The 20,702-nt window shown below is 37.4% G+C and overlaps 1 protein-coding gene across 1 annotated transcript in view; it reads right to left on the bottom strand.

Moving 5' to 3' along the window:
- INSC (inscuteable homolog (Drosophila)) overlaps window positions 1–20,702 on the bottom strand; it is a 106,221-nt gene that overhangs the window by 16,604 nt on the left and 68,915 nt on the right. Inside the window, exons 7-8 of the mRNA XM_009890966.1 lie at window positions 6,718–6,889; window positions 4,501–4,679 (exon numbers count right to left, since the gene is read on the bottom strand). Coding sequence (XP_009889268.1) covers window positions 4,501–4,679; window positions 6,718–6,889 — 351 coding nt within the window. The remainder of the gene's footprint in view (window positions 1–4,500; window positions 4,680–6,717; window positions 6,890–20,702) is intronic.

Here is a 20,702-nt window from a genome sequence, read left to right as displayed (position 1 = left end):
TCCAGTTCTGGGCTCCCCAGTTCAAGAAGGACAGGGAACTGCTGGAGAGGGTCCAGCAAAGGGCTACAAAGATGATTAGGGGATTGGAACATCTCTCATATGAGGAAAGGCTTAGGGACTTGGGTCTCTTTAGTCTAGAGAAAAGAAGATTGAGGGGGGATCTTATTAATACTTACAAATACTTAATGGGAGGGTGCCAGGGGGATGGGAGCCGTCTTTTTTCAGTGGTGCCCAGTGATAGGACTAGGGGTAATGGGCACAAACTTGAACACAGGAAGTTCCATCTTAACATGAGGAGGAACTTCTTTACCTTGAGGGTAGTGGAGCACTGGAACAGGCTGCCCAGAGAGGTTGTGGAGTCTCCCACTCTGGAGACATTCAAAACCTGTGTGACGCTGTCCTGTGCAACCTGTTGTAGGTGACCCTGCTCTGGTGGGGGGGTTGGACTAGATGATCTCCAGAGGTCCCTTCCAACCCTAACCATTCTGTGATTCTGTGAAGTTCCTTTCATTCCAGGCAGGGATTTTCAAAAGAAGACTAAAAGGCCTGTTAATATTCTTCTCATTAAAAACACTGCTTTCGAAGTCTTTCACTGGCTGTTAGGCAACATTTAAAAATCAAAACTTCTTTATGTTAAAATAACATCTGTCTCTGCTCTCCTTTTGACCCTACAATCTCTCATGTAAGAGAAAAAAGGGGCGAAAAGGCAACAAAAGGAAACGTAAATGCCCAGAAAAAAATGGAAGAGCAGAGAAAAGGATCTGCAACCTAGAAGAAGAATAAATAGTAATGAGAGCTTCAAATCTTAAACGAGACAGAAGGTCTTAGCTTCAGAGCCTGAAGCATCTCCCAAACACCAAGAGAACAGGAAAGAATTTAGCAGAAAAAAAAGCAACAACCATTTCCATTTTTTTTTCCAACTTAAAAGCCTTTCTCCACCTCAAACTTTTTTGAAACATAATTCACTGATTTTAGACCTAGAAATAGCGACTTTAAAATTGATGTGTTCACTGCACATTAATTCTTTGTCTGCCTAAATAACAGAAGATCAGAAGCTGTTAGACTGTACCTCCACAGCTTCACAGGTAAGGTGAGAATACTAGCAACACTGAAGAGACAAGTGGGAATGCAGAGAGAAAAATTTTATTTTACATAAACATACTGTGCACAAACATACATATTTCATATTTTTCTATGTAGAGTCTAAGATGATAGTTAAGGATGATAAGTAAGGATGGCTCTGAATGATAAGGATTTTGGCTAAACCCTTCTGACAGTGCTTAGACTCCATTAAGACATCTGCCTGTGTATATTACACTGCTGAATTTAGGCATGAACCCTTCTGAAAGAATATTTTGATGGTCCCTTGAAGTAAAAAACCTGCTATCCAGAAAATAAGTATCTGCAGCAAGAAAAAGAACATGGCACATTCATACCCATTTTGACCCAAAACTAGAAGCTAAGTCATCTGGAAATTACCCCTTTATCTGATGACCCTTATACAAAGTATTTTGTTATAAAACTAAGCAATCTCCATGTAAAACTGCTGGTTACAGAAGGAATACATGCTTCTGTAAAATGAACAATGATTATCTTGTTCAGCACTCAGTTCTAGACATCTTACCTGACCTAATCTAATGCTGCCTGGGAAATGAAAGAGGAAGGAGGTTGGTTTTCAGACAGTGAAAACAGGAAAAGTTTGTTACCATTTGCACACAAAAGCTTTTCAGAAGTCAAAAGGCAGAACACTTTTAGAGGTGCTTGAGCTGAAAAATACTTTCTGCAGGGGACACACAATGCATCTGGCATCCAACTCCTGGGCAGAATGTTACTTATCACCCTCCATGACAGTATAAATAACTAATCAGTGCTCTCTGTCCTTAGAAAGGATGTCTAAAAGGACATACTGTGACTTTAAGATGAGATAAAATGGCACAAATGAAAACAAAACTCACTGTTCCTTTCTTGCATTTCAGCCATCTTTCTCCCATTTTTGGCTTACAGTATGCATGCTTCAGTCTGTTTTAGCAAATTACAGTTTTCTTAAATCAGTAGTAATGCTAAAGCAGTAATGTATTTAGAAATACTGCACAGTTTTCTATAGGATAACTATTACTTAAATTAAAGCTCTGTATAAAAACCAGGGCATTTAATGTTGAGGGGTTCTTTTGTAACATTTTCTGATAATTAGACCATATTTTGTTGTATTTGCTATGAATTTTATTCTTACCTTAATTGTTTCAACATTTAGTGTAGCTTAATTCTAATTCATCTGTTTTACAGGCTGGGATGACTTGGTCATTCAGAATGAACATTAGTCCATAAAAATGTATTCCACCGTGGTTGCATATTGCAACATAAAACCTTGAAGCAAAAAATTTCTAAACCTGCTCAACTTTGATCTGTGTGTCCTTAGACAAATGTCTGGGACATAATAAGATATATAATGGGAAAAGTTAGTAACTATATTATGTACCTAAAAGGAACTCAAGCATATATATCAAAGGCCAAAATGGCAATTTAGAATACCCTTATCAAATACAGTATTGCAGTGTTGGGTTTCTCTCTAGCTGAGTGTGTTTTCCTCATTGCAACAACTAAGCACAGAGCAAATTAAAAAGCAAAATATTCCATAAAACTGTCATAATTGGCAGACACCCTTCTCTCCCTGCCCCCAAAACACTGAAACAAGTACCCTTTTGAAAGGTAAGCAATCTACTCAAACACACACTTGTTTAAGAATTCAAAGGAAGACTTATCTTAAGGCATTACCAAAACTGCTTGACCAGCAACACTGGCAGCTCTTAAAGACAAGATGAGCAGCACTCAGATTCCACCTGAGCATCAGGTGCTCAGTAACAGAACAACACAAGGCAGGATTTCATAGTCCCCATTGCTGCAGAAATAATAAGGAGTCAGCTCAGAAACTTACTGCAGCACATCACAGAAAACAGCACATGCTTCTCATCTAGTTTCTCATTCCAAGAAGGAGTGTAAGGGGTTGTAAGGGGATGAAATCTCCTCAATTCTTGGAAGGAAGCCGTTCAGTTCTCTGTTCCTCTAGCTAATGAGATGTCCTGCAAGCTGCAAAAAGCCTGGAACTAGTCTGTTACCTAATAAAGTCATACATATTTCTTTAAACGTCTGCCTTCCTCACCCAAAGAAAGGGCTTGCTATGCTACCCACAGAGCAAACTGCAAATTCACAGCTGACAGCAGAATTAAGATGAGGGCATAAATAAATAAGGAAATCAAAACTATAAAGTGTACAGGAGGAATAAAAAAAAACATGAAGAAATGTAGAATTGTACATATGTAATAATAGTATACAGCCATGTCAAACGCCGCAGCTGATGTCCTTGACTTTGCCCAAAGAACAATATAGTAATTACAGCTTAACTCCATCTTTTCATAAACACTCCTGAGCTGGAAAACAACTGAGTGCTCTTAATATAAGCTAAAGCAGCCCTAGTAAACCCTCTAGAACACAAATAATGAGTTTCTAAGGTCCCTTGTGCCTTGATTTCCATGGACTGACTCCTGTTGAAGGGTACACAGAGTTTTCTATGGCAATGCAGATCCCAAGTCTACCATAAATCATCTTTTGGCTACTTCAGAGGTGGGAAGGGGTGAGCTTGCGAGGCCTGAATGTATTACAGAGTTTTAGTTATGTTCACAATGTCTCATAAACAGAAGTAGGTTAACAGAACTGACTAGCAACCTCCATTCCTTAGTAATAGCTACTGAAACTACCCTCAAGCCTCATACTTGTCACTCTGCTGAGGCAAAATTCATCACTGAGATGTCAAATAAGCAGTGCCTCCGCAGCATTTCCATTGCTAAGAGGAACAAAAGAATTCCCTCTGACTTCGTCTGTGCATTACCACAAACCTTGAATTATCCGTCTCTTTACTAAAAAATACTGATGAAAAAGGAAGGGAAATCCAAAAGTACATCAGCAGTATTTGCCAGTAAAATTTGCAAACCGTCTACCATGCAGTTAGGACTTGATCCAAAGCCCACCGACGTCAATGGGCTGAGGATCAGATCCTTAGTCAGCTTTTGGAGCTAATTCATCTTTGAACTGACAATTATATATTTAGGCTGCAGTCTCCATATATATCTTATTTGCCTCAAAGCTCTGTCCAGTCAAGTTTTTCAATGCCTCCAAAGATGGAGATTCCACAGCCTCTCTGGGTCTCTGTGTCACTGTTTGACTGTCTTCATTAAAAAAAAACCCCAACATTCCAGTATCTTAGAAATATGGAACTTCACCTTTTTTTTTTTTTTTCAAAATCACATTAAAAGCTGTCATATTTCATAATGCTCATAATAAAAAGGAACAGATGCAGATAAAGAAAGAACTATATATTGAAAAGAACCAAGAATGGAAGACATGAAAGCAACTTAGATTTGACTATGTCAAAACAAACATAGACCTGAAACCTGTGGACTTTTAAACAAATGTGCTCAGACAGCATCTTGCTGAGAAACCGCTCACCTGATCCCGGGAATATGGAGTATCCACTATGTCTTTGTCTGAACATGCTGCTAGAAGAATCTTCATTGCATTTAACTGGAGCAATATTTCACAAGCCATGGTATCAAAGAAAGTAATATTGGCAAGAGCTGCTGAAGCCAGCAGGAAAACTTCCCCAGATGAGGCTTCTTGGCACAGTTCTAGGAATGCAGAGAATAACTTGAATAAAAGTCATTCCTTCATTGCAAAAAAAATGTTAGGTGTTTCAAATCAATACTTACGCATCTGCAATTTGCATTAGTAATCTTAGTATCTAAGACCAAGTTCATAATCATCAAAATAAAAAACAAAACAAAGAAAATCATCTAAATTTTGTCAATTACATATCTGTCACATTGTTAGGGTGCTTTATAAGTGATATTAACATTGGGGACCTTCATTTGAACCACAAATGCAGGGAAAGATGGTAAATATGAACCTAGACACCAAGGGTTTCTAACATGCATCTAGTTAATGAAATGGTCTACATAGTATACCATTCTACAGGGAATATTCCACTGAATGTTGTTCAACATAAAGCTTGATATAACTAAATAAAATGAAATACAGAATGCAGAAGGCTAACAGTAATTGATCCGTAAGAGAATAATTCTACTATATATTCTATTCTTTAGAACAAGATACATATACGTGTTGCCTATCTATAAACCTATTTCTCTATAGTCAAAGATCATCCTGCATATTTTCCACCTTCAATAAGAAGTGCTGAAGACAGAGCTTCCTTTTAATTCCTTCAACACATGTATTTTAACTAAGATCTGAATCACCTGGCAAGTGGATTTCAGCATGGTTTAAAAATTAAACATATTACAGTAATTCAATTACTGAGCTATAAATATTACAAGGAAACTGGTGTGTGATTAGTGAAAGGGCTCTTCAAAAGTTATACATGTTCTATTTTTAATGGTCATATTTCTTGGGCAGAGTATATACTACTAAAATTCCTGTGGAACTTTAACAGTGACAATCAGGGAAAGGCTCCACCTGCCAATATCTTCTGGATGGGCTGTTCAGATTGTCCCTTGACTGTGGTACACTGTAATAACCTGGAAAATAATCTTAAATAAGTCAGGTCAGACGCCTCTAGCAGGCTAGCTACAGAAGAACCAAGCTCAGCACAGGCTTATTCCACCCACTGGATTCACAGCAGGGGATTCAGGGATTGAATATTTGTTGCTGGATAATCTGGTCATCAGGCATAAATGGTTTCCTTGATTTCTGCAGTACTAGTTCTGTTTGAGCATATCAAAGAATGCCTGAGTGAATCTCAGCTAATTCCTAGACACTGCAGAATCTGCAAACACTGGCACTAGTATACTCTTTTCTTGTTTTATTAAAAGAAGAAAAAAAAAAAAAACAACAAAAACATGCATGAAAATTGAAGTGCTGTAGTTTAACTGTAACCATTAGGCTCAGTAGAGAAATATCCAGATGTATTGACACATGAGAAATCAAACTAGATGACTCAAACTGTAGTTTCAGACATGAAGCTCTGGGAAACTGAATTTCCAGATCAGAGTGGAAGAGGATGCTTGACTGAAAGCTTCTGGTATTTGAGAGGGATAGAGCACAGTGCCAGAAATAAGTGGTTCCTCTCTTTAGAAATTCAGGAGAAATATCTTATTTTTCTGAAGTGTCCTCACTGACCTAGGTTAAGGAAAAGCTTGCTGTTACCTTTGCCTCATTTTACTATGGATCAGAGGCCTAGACAAGAAAAACAGATCTTTTATTTTCTTGTAACAATGCCCATAAATTATACTATATTGTACTTTTCCCCTGAAGTATCATACAAACGCAGATGCAGTGGTGAGCTTGAGTTCTAGCAAGTTTAGAAAATACAACAGGCATAAAGGTTAGCAGCTACTAGAAACTGATCTTTTACAGACAAACATGGGACAAGAGGATACTTTACCAAGTCTTTTCTGTGGCCCTAATGGTAGAATTTCACACAGATACTATTTTGACAAATATGCATAAATTCTATTCAAATATGGACTGGAGTAAAAAATACTATGTAATTGCAGAATGCCCTGGTTTAGAATTAAAAATGACCAAGTTCTTTTATCTGCTAGGGAACGATTGGTAAATATTATTTAGGGAATATTTCTCATGAAAGAGAGTCCTACCCCAAGCTGGCATTTTAACTGGAAAGACTCAGAAGTCCCATAAAAAACTTACTGACAAGGGCTGTTACAATTTCTTCCATGTTTTCCAGAAAGCTGCTGAGATGCTGAGTGAATGTGAGATGTGGAGAGGTGATCTGCGCAATTACTGCTGCTGCTTCTGCATGAGTAGCTTCAGAATGGGTGTTATCAGTAAGAATGTCAGCCAGGCACAGTATCCCATCAACCTATGGAAAAACAATAGGTATAGGTTGGAAATACTCCAGGAAATACTTTTGCAACCAAAGACGGGTTTACAGTTTTCTTTTCTTGGCTATGGCTAAACTACTCAGTTTATTTTCAGAAATGACTTAAACTTGGTGGCATTTAGGACGTAAGTAGTTTCAATTTAGCAAATACAAATGAGTTCAGCATAAAAGTTTGTTGACCAGCAAAAAGTCTGCATTTCCTTCTCTCTTAATGTTTCTGCTGAGTTCATTTTGGTCAAACAAACAAGTCTTTTCTGACAGATGTCTCAAGTTAAACATTAATCCAAAAATAAGCTCTGAAAAGCAAATGCTACCTGCCACTATGCCACACCCTCCTTTAAGCTCTTGTCTGAGTGTGTCCCAGCACAAGACTCAAGCCTGAGTGTGCAGTACGTTCTTCAGAGACATATTTTTTGCCACTTTTTCCTGAATTTGTCACAAAGTTAATGTGGGATCAACAAATACTATGAAGGAGAGACGCTGGCCGAACTGCACCTGATGAGCTTGCAGAGCTCTCACATTAATGCTAGGTCCGTATATCCCTTGCTTACTTGGAAGAGAAACAGAAAAATGAGTAAAATGTACATAGGTTTATGCTTTTAGAGTGCCTGAAGTGTTCTAAACTCATTCCTTACTCAGTTTAGGCAGATAACATCATACATGCACAGCCTGCTCTGGGTTATAGGAGGCCCATTGACACAATGAAAGACTGCACGAGAGCATAGCCGATGGAGTAGCTTAAACTGCACAAACGTACCACCTGTGAACATCCAAACCCAGCAAAGGAAGGTTCTATGTATACAAGGACACCTGTGAACTTTCAAATTAACAAGACTATGTTTCTCCCCCTGTTTAACATAACCCTGAATAATTCATCATGTTGTCAAGCTGGCAGGTAGATGGGCTTAGAGGGGACAGAGCATGAGGGTTTATGTAATTAATTATAGACATGTTTATGTCAAATCCACATAAAGTCACTAATTGAAGTCTTTACATAAATGAAAATAATGTAATTACGGGGACAGTTTACAAATGATCAGAGGTTTTAGAAATGTCACTAACTGTTTTAAAAACGGGCCTTATTTATTTATTTATTTGAAGTTCTGAAAAAGTGTGGGGTCCATTGCCTTATATGTTGCTTGGACACTTTATAGATGCAAAGAGGAGTTACAAAGGCTTAGCACTGAAATATACATTAACATTCAAAAAAACCAAACTACATTTTATTGTACACCCACCAAGACCCTTAGGTCTGTTCTTCAGACTGCATTCTCTGTCTATTCAAAGCTTCCTCAGAACGTGCACATTAAATCCTATCCATTACCTTCACAAAGGGTATTTAGCAAATGTCTTATTCACATTTTTGTTATTTATTAATACAGAATGTTAAGTTATCTTAATTACTTATCCTGCAATGGGCATGAATTAAATTATTAGATAAGCACTGACAGTTACTGTATTTTACAAGAAAAGCTCTCAGATTGATGGGAGCAAAAATTACCCTCTGGAAGATCATTCATTGGGATGCACTTTTTAATAGGCAATAGACTATATCATTGGAACTCTAATAACATAGATAAATACAAAAGAAATTATATGTCTATTTTTCCTCAGATTACAAATGGCATTTAGTATAGAAGAAGCTCGAGTACTGGCAAGAAGAGGAAGAATAAATTTTCAACATTAAACTTTTTCTTGACAAGCTTTCAACATTAATCTACCTACAGCAAAATATTTCCTCCTAGTTATGGCAGAATTCTACAGCTTGAAACAGCAAATTCACATAATTCACTTGGCTTCAAGGTATATTAATAGATCTCAGTGTCAAGAATTAATATATGTCCTCACAAGATGATTTAGTAGCCAAAGTGTGCTAGACAATATCATATGCAAAAAAACCCAACTTTGTCACCTTGAAACCTCCCCAGATCACACCTTGTCTGGGGTCCGAAGGATGCTAATAACAACAGGCAGTATAAAAAGTGAAATATAGTCCAAGGCATTCAAAAACTACTTCACAAGAAACTTCTAAAATCTAGTAACAGGATACAGCACTCTTCAGCTCTAAATTTACTGGTTAAAATTCACTTGGCCAACTCTTATTCAATGACCTTGACAAAATGAGTTTAGAGTAGTTTTATGCTATTTCAGAACAAGTAATAGCTTATGAAAGACAGGTACAAGCACATGGTTAGATTTTTCCATCACCACTGATTGTTTATATCTATACTATAAAATACAAGCTTCTAACAATACAATAGCTGTACTCAACTTTTAAATTACATATTTACTGAATTGTAATAGTTACTGAATTGTAAATAGAAGTAGATATATGGTTTTATTCAGCATAAAGATAAAACACATATTTTGGATCCGTGCACTAGTTAGTTTTTCTCCTTTCCATTCACAATCATGTAAAATTACTAATAAATTCAGCCTAAAATTTGCTCTATACATGTTTATCTCCCATCTTAAATATAGAAAATAAAATAAAATAAAATAATTCTATTCCAGCAGGCAACCCCATTTGTAAGTGTCTAGCAATAAATTTTAAAATGACAGGGGAACAATCTAATAAAAGCACTTTAACATCCAAAAAGAAATTGCTGCTCAAAGCATTTTTATAATTAGCTTTCACACTGAAAGGAACTTTGGATGGCTGCCCTGTTTTCTGTTTAATTTTGGTGAAGTAATCAGCTAAATGTCAAATCTGTTCATCACCTTGGCAATACAAAAGAACCAGTTAGCCAGATAATGCAAACAAATGAATTCCATGAATGCAACAAGATGCCGTGGAGACCCTGCATTTGAGGAATGGCGTTCAGTAAATGCTTGATCACTAATATTTCAGTATTGATAACTGGAAAAATGCCAGGAACTTAGATCCTTATGAGCGTAGCCCTGTTATAGAAACTTAATCCAAGTGACAAAATAAATACGTGACCGCTTTACTGCATACAATGAGTCTTCTGAAAGGAAATAATTTCTTTTCTGTGCAACAGGAATGAATGAGTTCTGGGGCAGCCCTCTTCTTTCTTCACCATGCTTGTTCCTCCTCCTAAAATACTAAATGAAACTAGGCATCTGTTAAAGACACCGATACAGGACTTGGGAAGAATTGCACTAAGGACTTCATGATTTGAAGTATTACACACAATATTGGTTCTCTGCTTTCCACAAGGACGTTTAAGGCAGGCTTTCCATGCCACTCTGGGAACCAAGACCCATTGCCTTCTTTTTAATAATGTTTGTCTTCATTTGTATAAAATGCCGCTGAAGGCCTTTTTGCATACTATGACTTTCTCTAACATTCCTGGTTGCCTACTCTTAACACTCAGATGTTCTCTACATATTGGTAAACTTTCTCAAAGGTGGGTTTTTTTTTTTGCATTCTCTAAATTGATCTCCCAAGTCATCTTGCTGAGCTTGGAAAGCCTTACAGGCTATCGGCTGATTTCCCACTGTCAAGTCTATGAATAACACTATCAGCCTACAACTAGGTGTTTCTGGTAAGTAGCACCAGCAGGTTGCAAAGCAGTTTTAAAGGAAGAATGGAAGGGAGATGTTGAGATCCAGATATAAGACAGCAAATGTGGAAACAATATCACAAAGGGATTAACCTTCCTAGGCGGGTAGAGAATTTCAAAAGCAAAGGCTGCATCAAACAGTCAAGAACTGACAGATCAGAGTTGTGTTTGTTGTATCCTTTCACACATGCTGTGTATTAGCACCTCCAACTTGAAGCTAGGACAGGTTAACCATATTGAAGACATGATCACTAGCAGAGTAAACAGAAACTGCATAACTGGATAAAACCCCAAACATTAAAATTTATGGGATGAGGAAGAGAGAGACAGAGAAGCAGGAAAAGTTATCATATTCAGAAAACGTTTTACTCCCCCGCTCAGCATTCTTTGAACACAATCTACTTCACTCCCCAGACCATGACATGAGCCATGAAGTCACTTCACTGTTCTGCAACTTCATTGAAAATGTCATCCAACAGAATCTATATGAATCCAAATGAATTCCCGATCATCAAGGCTGAGGTATATCCTATGTCAACTTCTGTAACACATTCTGCACCTGTAGAACGCCTACTAGTCTTGTTTAATTTCTACTTTGAAAGAAAGGAAGGGGAAAGGACAAAAGTATTCTACCTTGCACACAATGATCTTTCATATTTGAACAGTTGCCTTGCCAAGTGCTCGTAGATAAAAACTGCCTTAGCTCCACTAAGAACTGTGCTGATTTATACCAGATTAAGATTTGGTCAGCTATTTTTAAAGTGAGATGATTATTAACGGAGTGATGCCATTAAAATGTCTACAAATACTATTCCAAGTAATCAAAGCTACTGCAGAAATTCCATGGCAGCAGCAGTGACCAGTGAACAAAACTGCAATGATTTTGATAACTACTGCTGTACATTAGTGGCCCTGGGACCTATTTTACAAGCCATATTGTATACTCTACAGAACAGGGTGGGGCTGAATAAAGGTTGAATGGTTCCCATCTCAGTAGCTTTAAAACTGCTGGCACTAACCTTAGCTTTGTATCTAAATTGTCTGTGAGTGGGTGCTTTGGTCCGTGGCAATTTCAACTAAAGCTTCCCTTTTAAACTTCCCTCCTTCATAACGAAGGAGTACAGCTAATGAAGAGTATTTGTTCTTCCTTGTGTTTAGCCATCAAGGGGCAGTGTGAAGATGATCAGTCTATGTGAGTATTGTTATATGGTGTGAAAAGAAAATATCTCAACCTTCTCTCACAAAAAAAAAAAAAAAAAAGGAGACAGGAGACAGTTGGCTGTATCAGTTTGAAAGATGCATTAAACGTGGCAATGCCTAAGTGGCAACCTTGCAGCCATGCTGCAGGAAGCAACAATTTCATCTTGCTGCAGAGCAAGACGAAATAACAAGTTTCTTGTTCTGGGCTGACTAGGAGTGAAAGAATAAATAGTATGTAAAACTTTTCTCCCTACAAAACCTAGGGAAAGCAGTCAAGCAGCCACCTCAGAGTGAATGTTCTTTGGCACTCAGAGATGCTCTAAGCTTGTTGCAGATAAAAAGTATAACTGTTTGTCAAAGAGGTAATAAAAAGTAAGTCATTTTATGGAAAGGATCGACAAAATCAATCAGATCGACATCCAGACTTCTCTCTGGTATTTGCTTCAAGGATAAGGGAAAAGCTGGCTTTGAACTCCCTCAATTTTGATGACTGTTATGAAGGGTAAGACAGTTTTTTAAAGTATTATTACTGTAGTTGATAAAACAAACCAGGAACTGCACTGCTATTAGCCTAGCAGCTCACATATTCCCACTCCCATAAATCCCAGGTTATGTTGCTTCAAACTACCCTCTACAAACATAGGTGAGCCAGTGAAGGATACATTCAACTTTCCTGATCTACTCCTCACGTGCCTCCAATTCTACAGGATAGCTGCTGAGTGGCTACAAAGGGCAGAAGGAGAAGAGACTGCAAAGGAATTCACTTGCAGTTATGTAGTACAGATCATCCTACTCAACCACTGTTGGTGGTTATAGAATTGGGATGTATTGACAAAACAGAATGAAAACTGCTGAGCACAAATGAGTATGGTGGCTTGGAAAAAACATGCATTTGCAATGGCCTTTGTACTCAGCCTTTGTTACATTCTGTTTCTCCTATTCTGTCACAGCTAAAAGACAATCACAAGAATGACCGTTATCTGTAATCTCAGGAACATATAAGAATATAGGATAACTATTTGCGTTCATATATGACAGTTGGAGATAAAATTCTTTAAGTTGTGTGACACATGACAGAAGCCAAAGGTTTTTCAGATTCTTTTGCCCTACATTTTGGAGGGCTGGATATACTGGCTTGTTTTTAAGTTGCAGGAGTCTATTCCTATTTGTAGGATTTTCTTGATATCTGCATTACAAATTCTAGAAAGTATATGCTTGTTTCTTTTAAATAATGGATAAAGCTTTATATATTATACTTTGGGGTCTGAATTTCATTAAAATGAAGCCACATAGACACAAAAAGGACTCGGCAACAAGATGAGAGGAACTGTCATGTGTTATATAAGAATGCTGAACAAGGTACTGGGACCTGAAGTCTGAATTAGGGAAAGACCATACATTAGTAGTTTTCACATAGCCCTCATTTTTCTTTACCCTGGGGGATCATAGTCAGAGAAAAAGGCAAAAAACCTACCTCAACTATTCGTATAAACAAACAGGGGCTCCAGGGTTATGCATAGCAGGCTACTCCAGAAAATGAGATGTGCTCACTGAAAAAAACATGCTCCGATCATCTAGTTTTAAATAAATAATGTCACAGACACTTCATTGCGTGAGGGCATATTCTCAAACACCTGGTGTCTGGCTGTTTTATTTCTTTGTATCATTTAGTTTTTGGTGTGACACCATGAATTTTATTTTCAAGAAGTGTCTGTTAGTGTACCTCTTCATGAGAAAAAAAAAAATCCCACGCACGCCACATTTTTAGAGGACCCTCTTCATCTATTACAATAATGAAAAAGTACCTTTATCCAAAAAGAGCATCATGGAGGTCACAGCCAGAGAATCAGTCATTATCAGCTAATCTAACTCTTCATAGTGTCTTTCTTCTCTCAGGAAAAGTATCTGATAATCTTTCTGCTAGAATTCTGGATGTGTTTAAGTCCATACTTTCAAATCTGAACATGATTATGCTAAAGAGTTAATAAAAGGACTTATTAATTATTACTGTAATTTCAAATACAACTTATCCTCTCATCAGATAAAAATTCTTGAACAGGTCATTACACCATGAAGTTAGAAACAAACATAACCCTACCCTACGCTCAAAGTATCACAATGAAAACACCACAGCAGAAAGTAGAGTTACATTAGAAAGGCAGAGAGAGTGAATGAGCAATGGAGATAGCACAGGATGTGGCTTTTTTTTTACTGTTACTTTAAATATAAGATTCTGCAAACACATTCAGAAACAGACTCTTGTGCAAACAACTTTTCTGCAAATATTTCTCATTTCAACAGTGTCAGTTGGTTTAGCCTAAAAAACATCCAGTGTTTGAAATGCAAGGCCTCTACAGTATTTGAATCACATATACACTAACTAAACACACCACAACAGTAGGACATTTCTCTAATAGAATGTATTAAATATATACAGCAACTTGTTCAGAAAAAGAAAAATAAATGTCTAAATTCACATAATTGCCAAAACTGACTCAGTGCTTCACCCATGTTGTTCTTTCTAAAAATTTTTGTTGCTTTTAAGAAAAGCACTAAGTGTTAATATAATTGTTTGCTACATTCATTACTTCACAATGGCTGTTCAATTATTTTAATGAATTAATTTAAATAAATTAGATCCAGAACCAACCTTGTATGTGCCAGATTTTTATTAGCAGAGAATTTTTACAAGCAAGTTACAGAGCTTTATGATAGCCATTTATAATGAAAACACTCACAGCACTTTAGCTATAAAACTTTTAGTGAGCAACTCAATAAGAGTCCATTCATGTTGTAATAACAACAGAGGAAATTGCTACCCTTATTCAAACAAGAATTTCAAAAAAGTAAAAAAGTAGCAGTTTTCATCTGGTGAAAATTTATGGAACTTTACTGACTGCAGCAGACTCAAGCTATTTGGTCCTAAGATTCCTCTCCTGAAAGTTAGGAAAATCTCCTTGGGTCTCCTACAAACATTGATTTATTTCTATGACTGCAGTGGCAATAAAATAATTTCAGGATTGCTGCAAGCATAAGAAATTCAAGTTCAAGATCAGTGGTTTGCATGGAATCTTTATGAGCAGTCAGAGGTCTACTATGAGCCATCAGGTAAAATGATCTCAGAGGTTTTTCTCTCCATTAACACCTGCCAGTACTTCTCTTTGGTCAAATATAGTTGCTATATTGATTATATATTAGAAAAATGAGGACAATGCTAAGAGGCTGACAAAACAGAATATTTTTACAAGCTGAATTTTGATTTTTCTTCTACTCAATACTGTTTGTTGCCTTACCAGGTCTCCGCATATATAAGAATCCTTATGGAGGATAATAAACGTATATTTAAAGTTAAGCTAGTGTTTGAACGCTGCATTGAAGGAGGAGCAAAACCATGTGTTTGTTTACACTTTCGACAGAGATTCTTTTTTCAGCAAGCGAAGATAGCTACAAAATATCATTTTGATACAGGGGCAGTTCCAATCTGTGTTCAAAATCATATTTGCAAGTCAGGCTTATTTTCATAAACTAATCTCACATCAGAAAATCATGTCAGAACTCACTGAAACTGAATTTACCTACTGAGCAGATTCCAGCTTCAATAGCCCAGGATCTTCTCTGGTTATTTTAGATGGAAAAATGTGTAAGCATTATGTTATGGCAAAGATAAAACCTCAACTTGCTATATTTTAGCTAAGAAGCTGCATAGATCTGGGAAACTAAGCATGTTGTTGAGGAAAGTCCCAAATACTGTTCTGATTCTGTCATCCAGTCACTGCCTGTTTTTCTAATAGTGTTCCTAATCTGTGAGCCAGTTTGTTCACTCTTAGATTAATACTCACAAGAGGTGTTATGACAGAAGGAACCGAACTACTCGCAAGCACTAAATACTAGTATTCCCCACTCAAGGTTCATTTCACATAAGCAGTAAAAACTCTCATTCCATACTCCAAACCAACTTAATCCTCCAGATCTGTAAAGCCCAAGTCTGGGCTAGAAATTTCGTGTGATCAGGCTTCATTCACCCACCTGCCAGTCCGTAAATAACACAGTAAGACCCACTGCACCTCTCTACAGAATGGTACAGGGCTTCCCCTGGCTCCAGGAGAGGTTCCCAGGATTAGGACCTATTCTCTTCTGTTTCAGAGAGTAGCACGGATAATGTCTCTAGAAGAGATACTAGAAAAGCATGACAAATAGAAAACAGGGGTATGAACACGTCACTCTGAAATCAGAACTACTGAACACTTGTGGCCAAAGAACGTAACTTTATATCAAAGCATACCAAAGTTCTAGAAAGAGTTCAAATTCTGTTAAAGATCAAAGAATCTGGGAGAAAGAAAATGCTGTTTTGAAGGACAGTGCCCTGCTGGACACTAGAATGAAATGGTGGCTTGCTGGATTCTCTCCTGCAACTTGCTTGCAGTGCACTCTCCCTTTCCAACAGCACTAATAAACACAATAAATGTCATTTGCTTGGGAATCTATTTTAGAATAATTCAGATTGTAAATAAAATATTAAAATGGAAATATTTTAACAATATTTCAGCTCTACAGCTGACAAAGAACAAAAGGAAGACATACTTATCAACATGTTTCTATTTATATTAGGATTGGAAGCTCTTTCAGGCACCTCTCACAGTACAACTGTGCCCAGCTTCATTGGGCAGCAGGTAGAGCCCTGGCCACATTATTCTCACCCTTGGGAAAGCGTTGCAATAAGACTGAGCTAGCACTGTAAGCGTTGAGAGCAACTGCTAGGGAAAAGCCAGTGCAAAGTCAGTGTTATATCACTCTCACTATTTATTACCGGAGATTAATTCAGTGTATTTTTGAAATTTACTTTTACTGATGTCTGATGAAGAAGGTAAGCTATACAAAACAAGACTCAATAGAAAAAAATTGTGACAAATTCAAAGCCAACAAGAATCTGGGGGGGGTGGGGGAATAAAAGTTCAGGGTAATATCTCCTACACATTTTCTTTTGTTCTCTCTGTATAACTTACTTAGAAGAAGAGACGTTCTAGTAAAGATCATTCAAAACTTTGTCTTGAACCGAATCTCTGGTGTGCTAAAAACCAGTCTCACTTTCCATGAACAAAGAGCATGTTACAGGCTTAGTTTCACACAAAATGTGTGAAATGTGCCTTGCAATTCAGGTACATTAATCATATGACAAATAGAAGTCTTATTATTCCCCAGAGAAGTTAGGAGCCATCAATAAAAGTCTTTACTCAGGATCAAGATCTAGTTGAGTTAAGAACTGTTCCACATCCCGTATTGTCCCAAATTTCACTATAGGTCTTTACAGTTATGAATACTCTCCGACTGCCTAGATGTTCTGTTCACAGTGTCTGCTCTAAAGTTCTGTTTAATAACCTAAACAACAGTTGTTAGGTTGAACAAGTGGGTTTTTGTTTTCAAAGTATTAAGAGAATAAATTCAGTTCTTGAAGAGACTTTGTGTGTGTGTACATACGGTAGTTAGCATCACAGGGTTTTGGTCTGTGACTATGCTTTTTCCTAATACCCAAATCAAGTACCAATACCACTTATTTCCATATTGTTCTACATTAAAATAGCTTCCATATTGCCAATAGCCAAGATAGCAGCAACACTATTGGAGTACTCTAAATGTTTTCACTCAAAGACTTCTAGCGGTTCTTCCTGAAAGCCTTCAGACAAAAGCTTATCACAACAATGTGAAATTTTGTTAACTGTGGGATCTATTAAATATCAGTATGTTTACTAGATGTGTCTTCACCGTCCCAAAATAGCTAGGTTACCATTCATATGTATACGATATTGCCCTTGAATATATACATTATTTACCTTAAATGAGTTTCCACCTTGCTTTTCTTTCGTGGCACTGCTATGTCATTCTTGGAAGTTGCAATGACTGGTTGACAGTTTTAGAGAGTACAACCTTTACGTTCAACATTCAGACCCCAAAGAGAACACGTATGTTTATAACAGCACTCAAACTTCAGCAGAGCAATGTAGGGGTTTGGGGTTTTTTTAAGTCTTTTTCTAAAGCACTTTTTAAACTGCTTTGTAAAGCATCTTTTATTATGCACCCAGGGTATTTTAGAAACAACATATTTACTTCTAATTAATTGTCGATTTCTTCTCAGATCTCCTCAGGTCCAAAAATCTATTCACTGTGAACTCTGGAGATTCATTAGTCACATCACTGAGCAAAGGTACCTTTATAGCAAAGTAGATCCAAACTACATTCTAAATAGTCCTTGCCACAGCAGAAAGCTAAGGCTTCCCATTCCTTCTGCACAAAGCTTGCAGGGTGTCCCTTTGTCATCTCCATTGCTAGCCATTATGGACTAGTTGCCCAGCTGCGACAGAGCTGGGCTTTTATCGACGCCTATGGCTTAGATGCTTGGTTCTCTTACTGAAGAGCGCCATTAACCAGAGGTAAAAAAATACAAAAATCATTACAAACCAAGATGGATGGCCAAGGTAAATGCAAGACAGTACCTACTCCAAAGCCTGAAGGATTTTAAGGGAAAATGCAGTCATGTTTCTGTTCAGAACAGCTGGACACAAACCATTCTGCTTTAAAAAAAAAAGAGGGGTGGGGGGGAGTCTAATTGGTCATCTTTTAATGAGCTTGAACAACTGATCTTTCTTAATACAATTGTAAATCTTAATCCATCCTACGGAAAGGTATTTGATTGTTATATCCTTTCCTCTCTCTATATATAATTTTCTCTTTCCTGCAACTCTGAAATACCATTATTGGTATAGGCTTACCTGGACTGGCTTCTTTTTAGGATTAGAAGTCAGCACTCAGTTTTCTTTAAAAACTAGGAGGGAAAAGGAAAGAAAAAAGCCAGCATCATGTCTACTTAAAATTACTTCCTTTTCCATTGCCACTTTCAGCAATTGCCATACTTTGTGTCTTTTTTTTTCCTCTGTGAGAAAAATCAATTGTAATTACATGAGTATGTCTCAATTACCTGTCCTTTTTCAGGATGAAAGTCTTCATCTGATTAATTGGGACTTCTCTGTCCTAATGCCTTCTCCAATGCTCTAGGTCCTAGGCACCTTACCTTCTTCATACATTTTGTGGCAATTCCTTCATTTTGACTAGTTTGGACAAGACAGAAATCCTTCTAGCAGAGAAGTGGCAAAACGGTGCCAAAAATTTAAAGACAAGCGTGTTATTTCATGTTTAAAGGAACTTGAAGGGAAGATGAACCGAATGGGAAAAGCACACAGAATTTTAACTCAGAGTAACATCAATATTGCTTGCAATACAACTTAGATGGCAAAGCCAGTAAAGTAAAGGTGTAGGGTGTGCTTCTCAACCTTATCTGACGCAGCAGCACGGATGTGCCACGGGCTGGGTAATTCAAAACACTGCCAGTTCCCTGGGGCACAATTCCTCAAAAATCCTCTTCTGAGTAAGGGGAAAAGCAATTTGTTACAGCCTTTAAACACATTAAATAAATTCCTCTAATAGGAGCAGGAAGTCAGGAGATATATGGCTTCATCCATAAGTATTTCCTAGGTGAGATCCTGTGACTTGCAGCCCAGTTCTTCCATGATACAGGATGAGATGGGAACAATCTTTAGTGAACAACAAAAGAAGTCTCTTACAGCTTTTAATATTTTTGCTCAGAACAAATCAAGTATCTAGCTCAAAAATAAATTGCAAACCTATTCTAACAGCTCTAATTTGCCTTCTCTTTCATTATAATTCCTTCCTCAACCAAGACAGTAGTACAACATCATGTTTGGATCAGCCATGAAGTTCATGTCACACATTTGAGGCAGCTTCTTAATCTTGAGTGATTTAATTTGCTCTCAAACCCTGTGCTATAAAATGAAGATAAAAATCTACTTACCTACAGCCACATAATGCTTGGATAAATGCCATTGTAACGATGCTACCTATTATCATTAAAATAAGCAGTCATTTATCTAGAAATTATGGGAGTATATCTTACACTGAATAGTAATCCAATTAACAGAAAGTCCTAGTGACTTAATGGGATCACTTGCAAAATATAGTACTGCAACAGTGACGGAGCACGCACTTAATAAGCAGCCTCTTCTGCCTAATGACTTTTGCACTTAGGAAAACAAATCCAAAGTGTGTAATTAAACTGGTCCAACTTGTCTTTTTCCCTTTCTTAAACTTTCTTGACTGAAAAAATACAGTTATTTGAACATGTTTTCCTGCAGCCAGCCTCTCCTTGCAGTTCTAGAATAATTCCAGTATGGCCAAAATGCCAAAGCATCCAAGTGCGTGCAATAAAATGTTACAATAAATGAGAGAAAAAGGGGCAGAGGGTGCTAAAACAGTTAAAGATGAAAATCTTCTAGGAACTCAGATCATCCTCCTCATCAATCACATTTTTCTGATAGTATCAGACACTGAGGAAGCGTGCATCCTGGAACTGAAATCTGAGCTCCATAGCACGAGGTACACGGGAGCGTTATTCTAATTCATTCAATTCTTTTTGGCACTACAAGTCAGTTCACCACCTGTTCACCACAACTGGTTGCAATACGTGACACCTGAGAAAACAATAAACAAGATGGCACGTATAACCTCATTCCCCATGGAGCAGTGTGTTGACCAGCCTCATAGGAAATAATATATTCTTTAGAGAAATCTGATATTCCGTGCACATTGTAACATATCAAGGACTCCATGTTATGGGGGGTTTGATCTGCTTACAGCCTATTATTAATATCCGTTTATTTTTAGTGGTGGTACTGTTAGCATTGCCTGAATTTAAAACATTAAAATATGGTCCCTAGAGACATCCTTCCCACCCACATGACACATCTTTTTTCTCTTCTCACTCTTCTTTCACACTCCTTATAGCCTATTCAGACTATTGCATCTAAGCCCAAACTGCAACTGAATCAGGAGCCATGCTTTCCTTCTGTTCCCCCTTGCCCCCATGCTGCTCTTCACTTTCTCTCCAAGCTTTTGAGGCTGATACTGTCACTATTCAAGCAGTACTTTCAGGGCAGGAGTAGAGGGTATTTTTCCTCCACTCCCCAGAATGCTCTTGCATTAGATGTTTAGTTTTTTGA

Source organism: Charadrius vociferus, unplaced genomic scaffold, assembly GCF_000708025.1.
Source record: "Charadrius vociferus isolate BGI_N301 unplaced genomic scaffold, ASM70802v2 scaffold248, whole genome shotgun sequence".
Taxonomy (NCBI): domain Eukaryota; kingdom Metazoa; phylum Chordata; class Aves; order Charadriiformes; family Charadriidae; genus Charadrius; species Charadrius vociferus.
The sequence above is the reverse complement of the archived record's forward strand: the minus strand, read 5'-3'. Positions and strand labels throughout refer to the sequence as shown.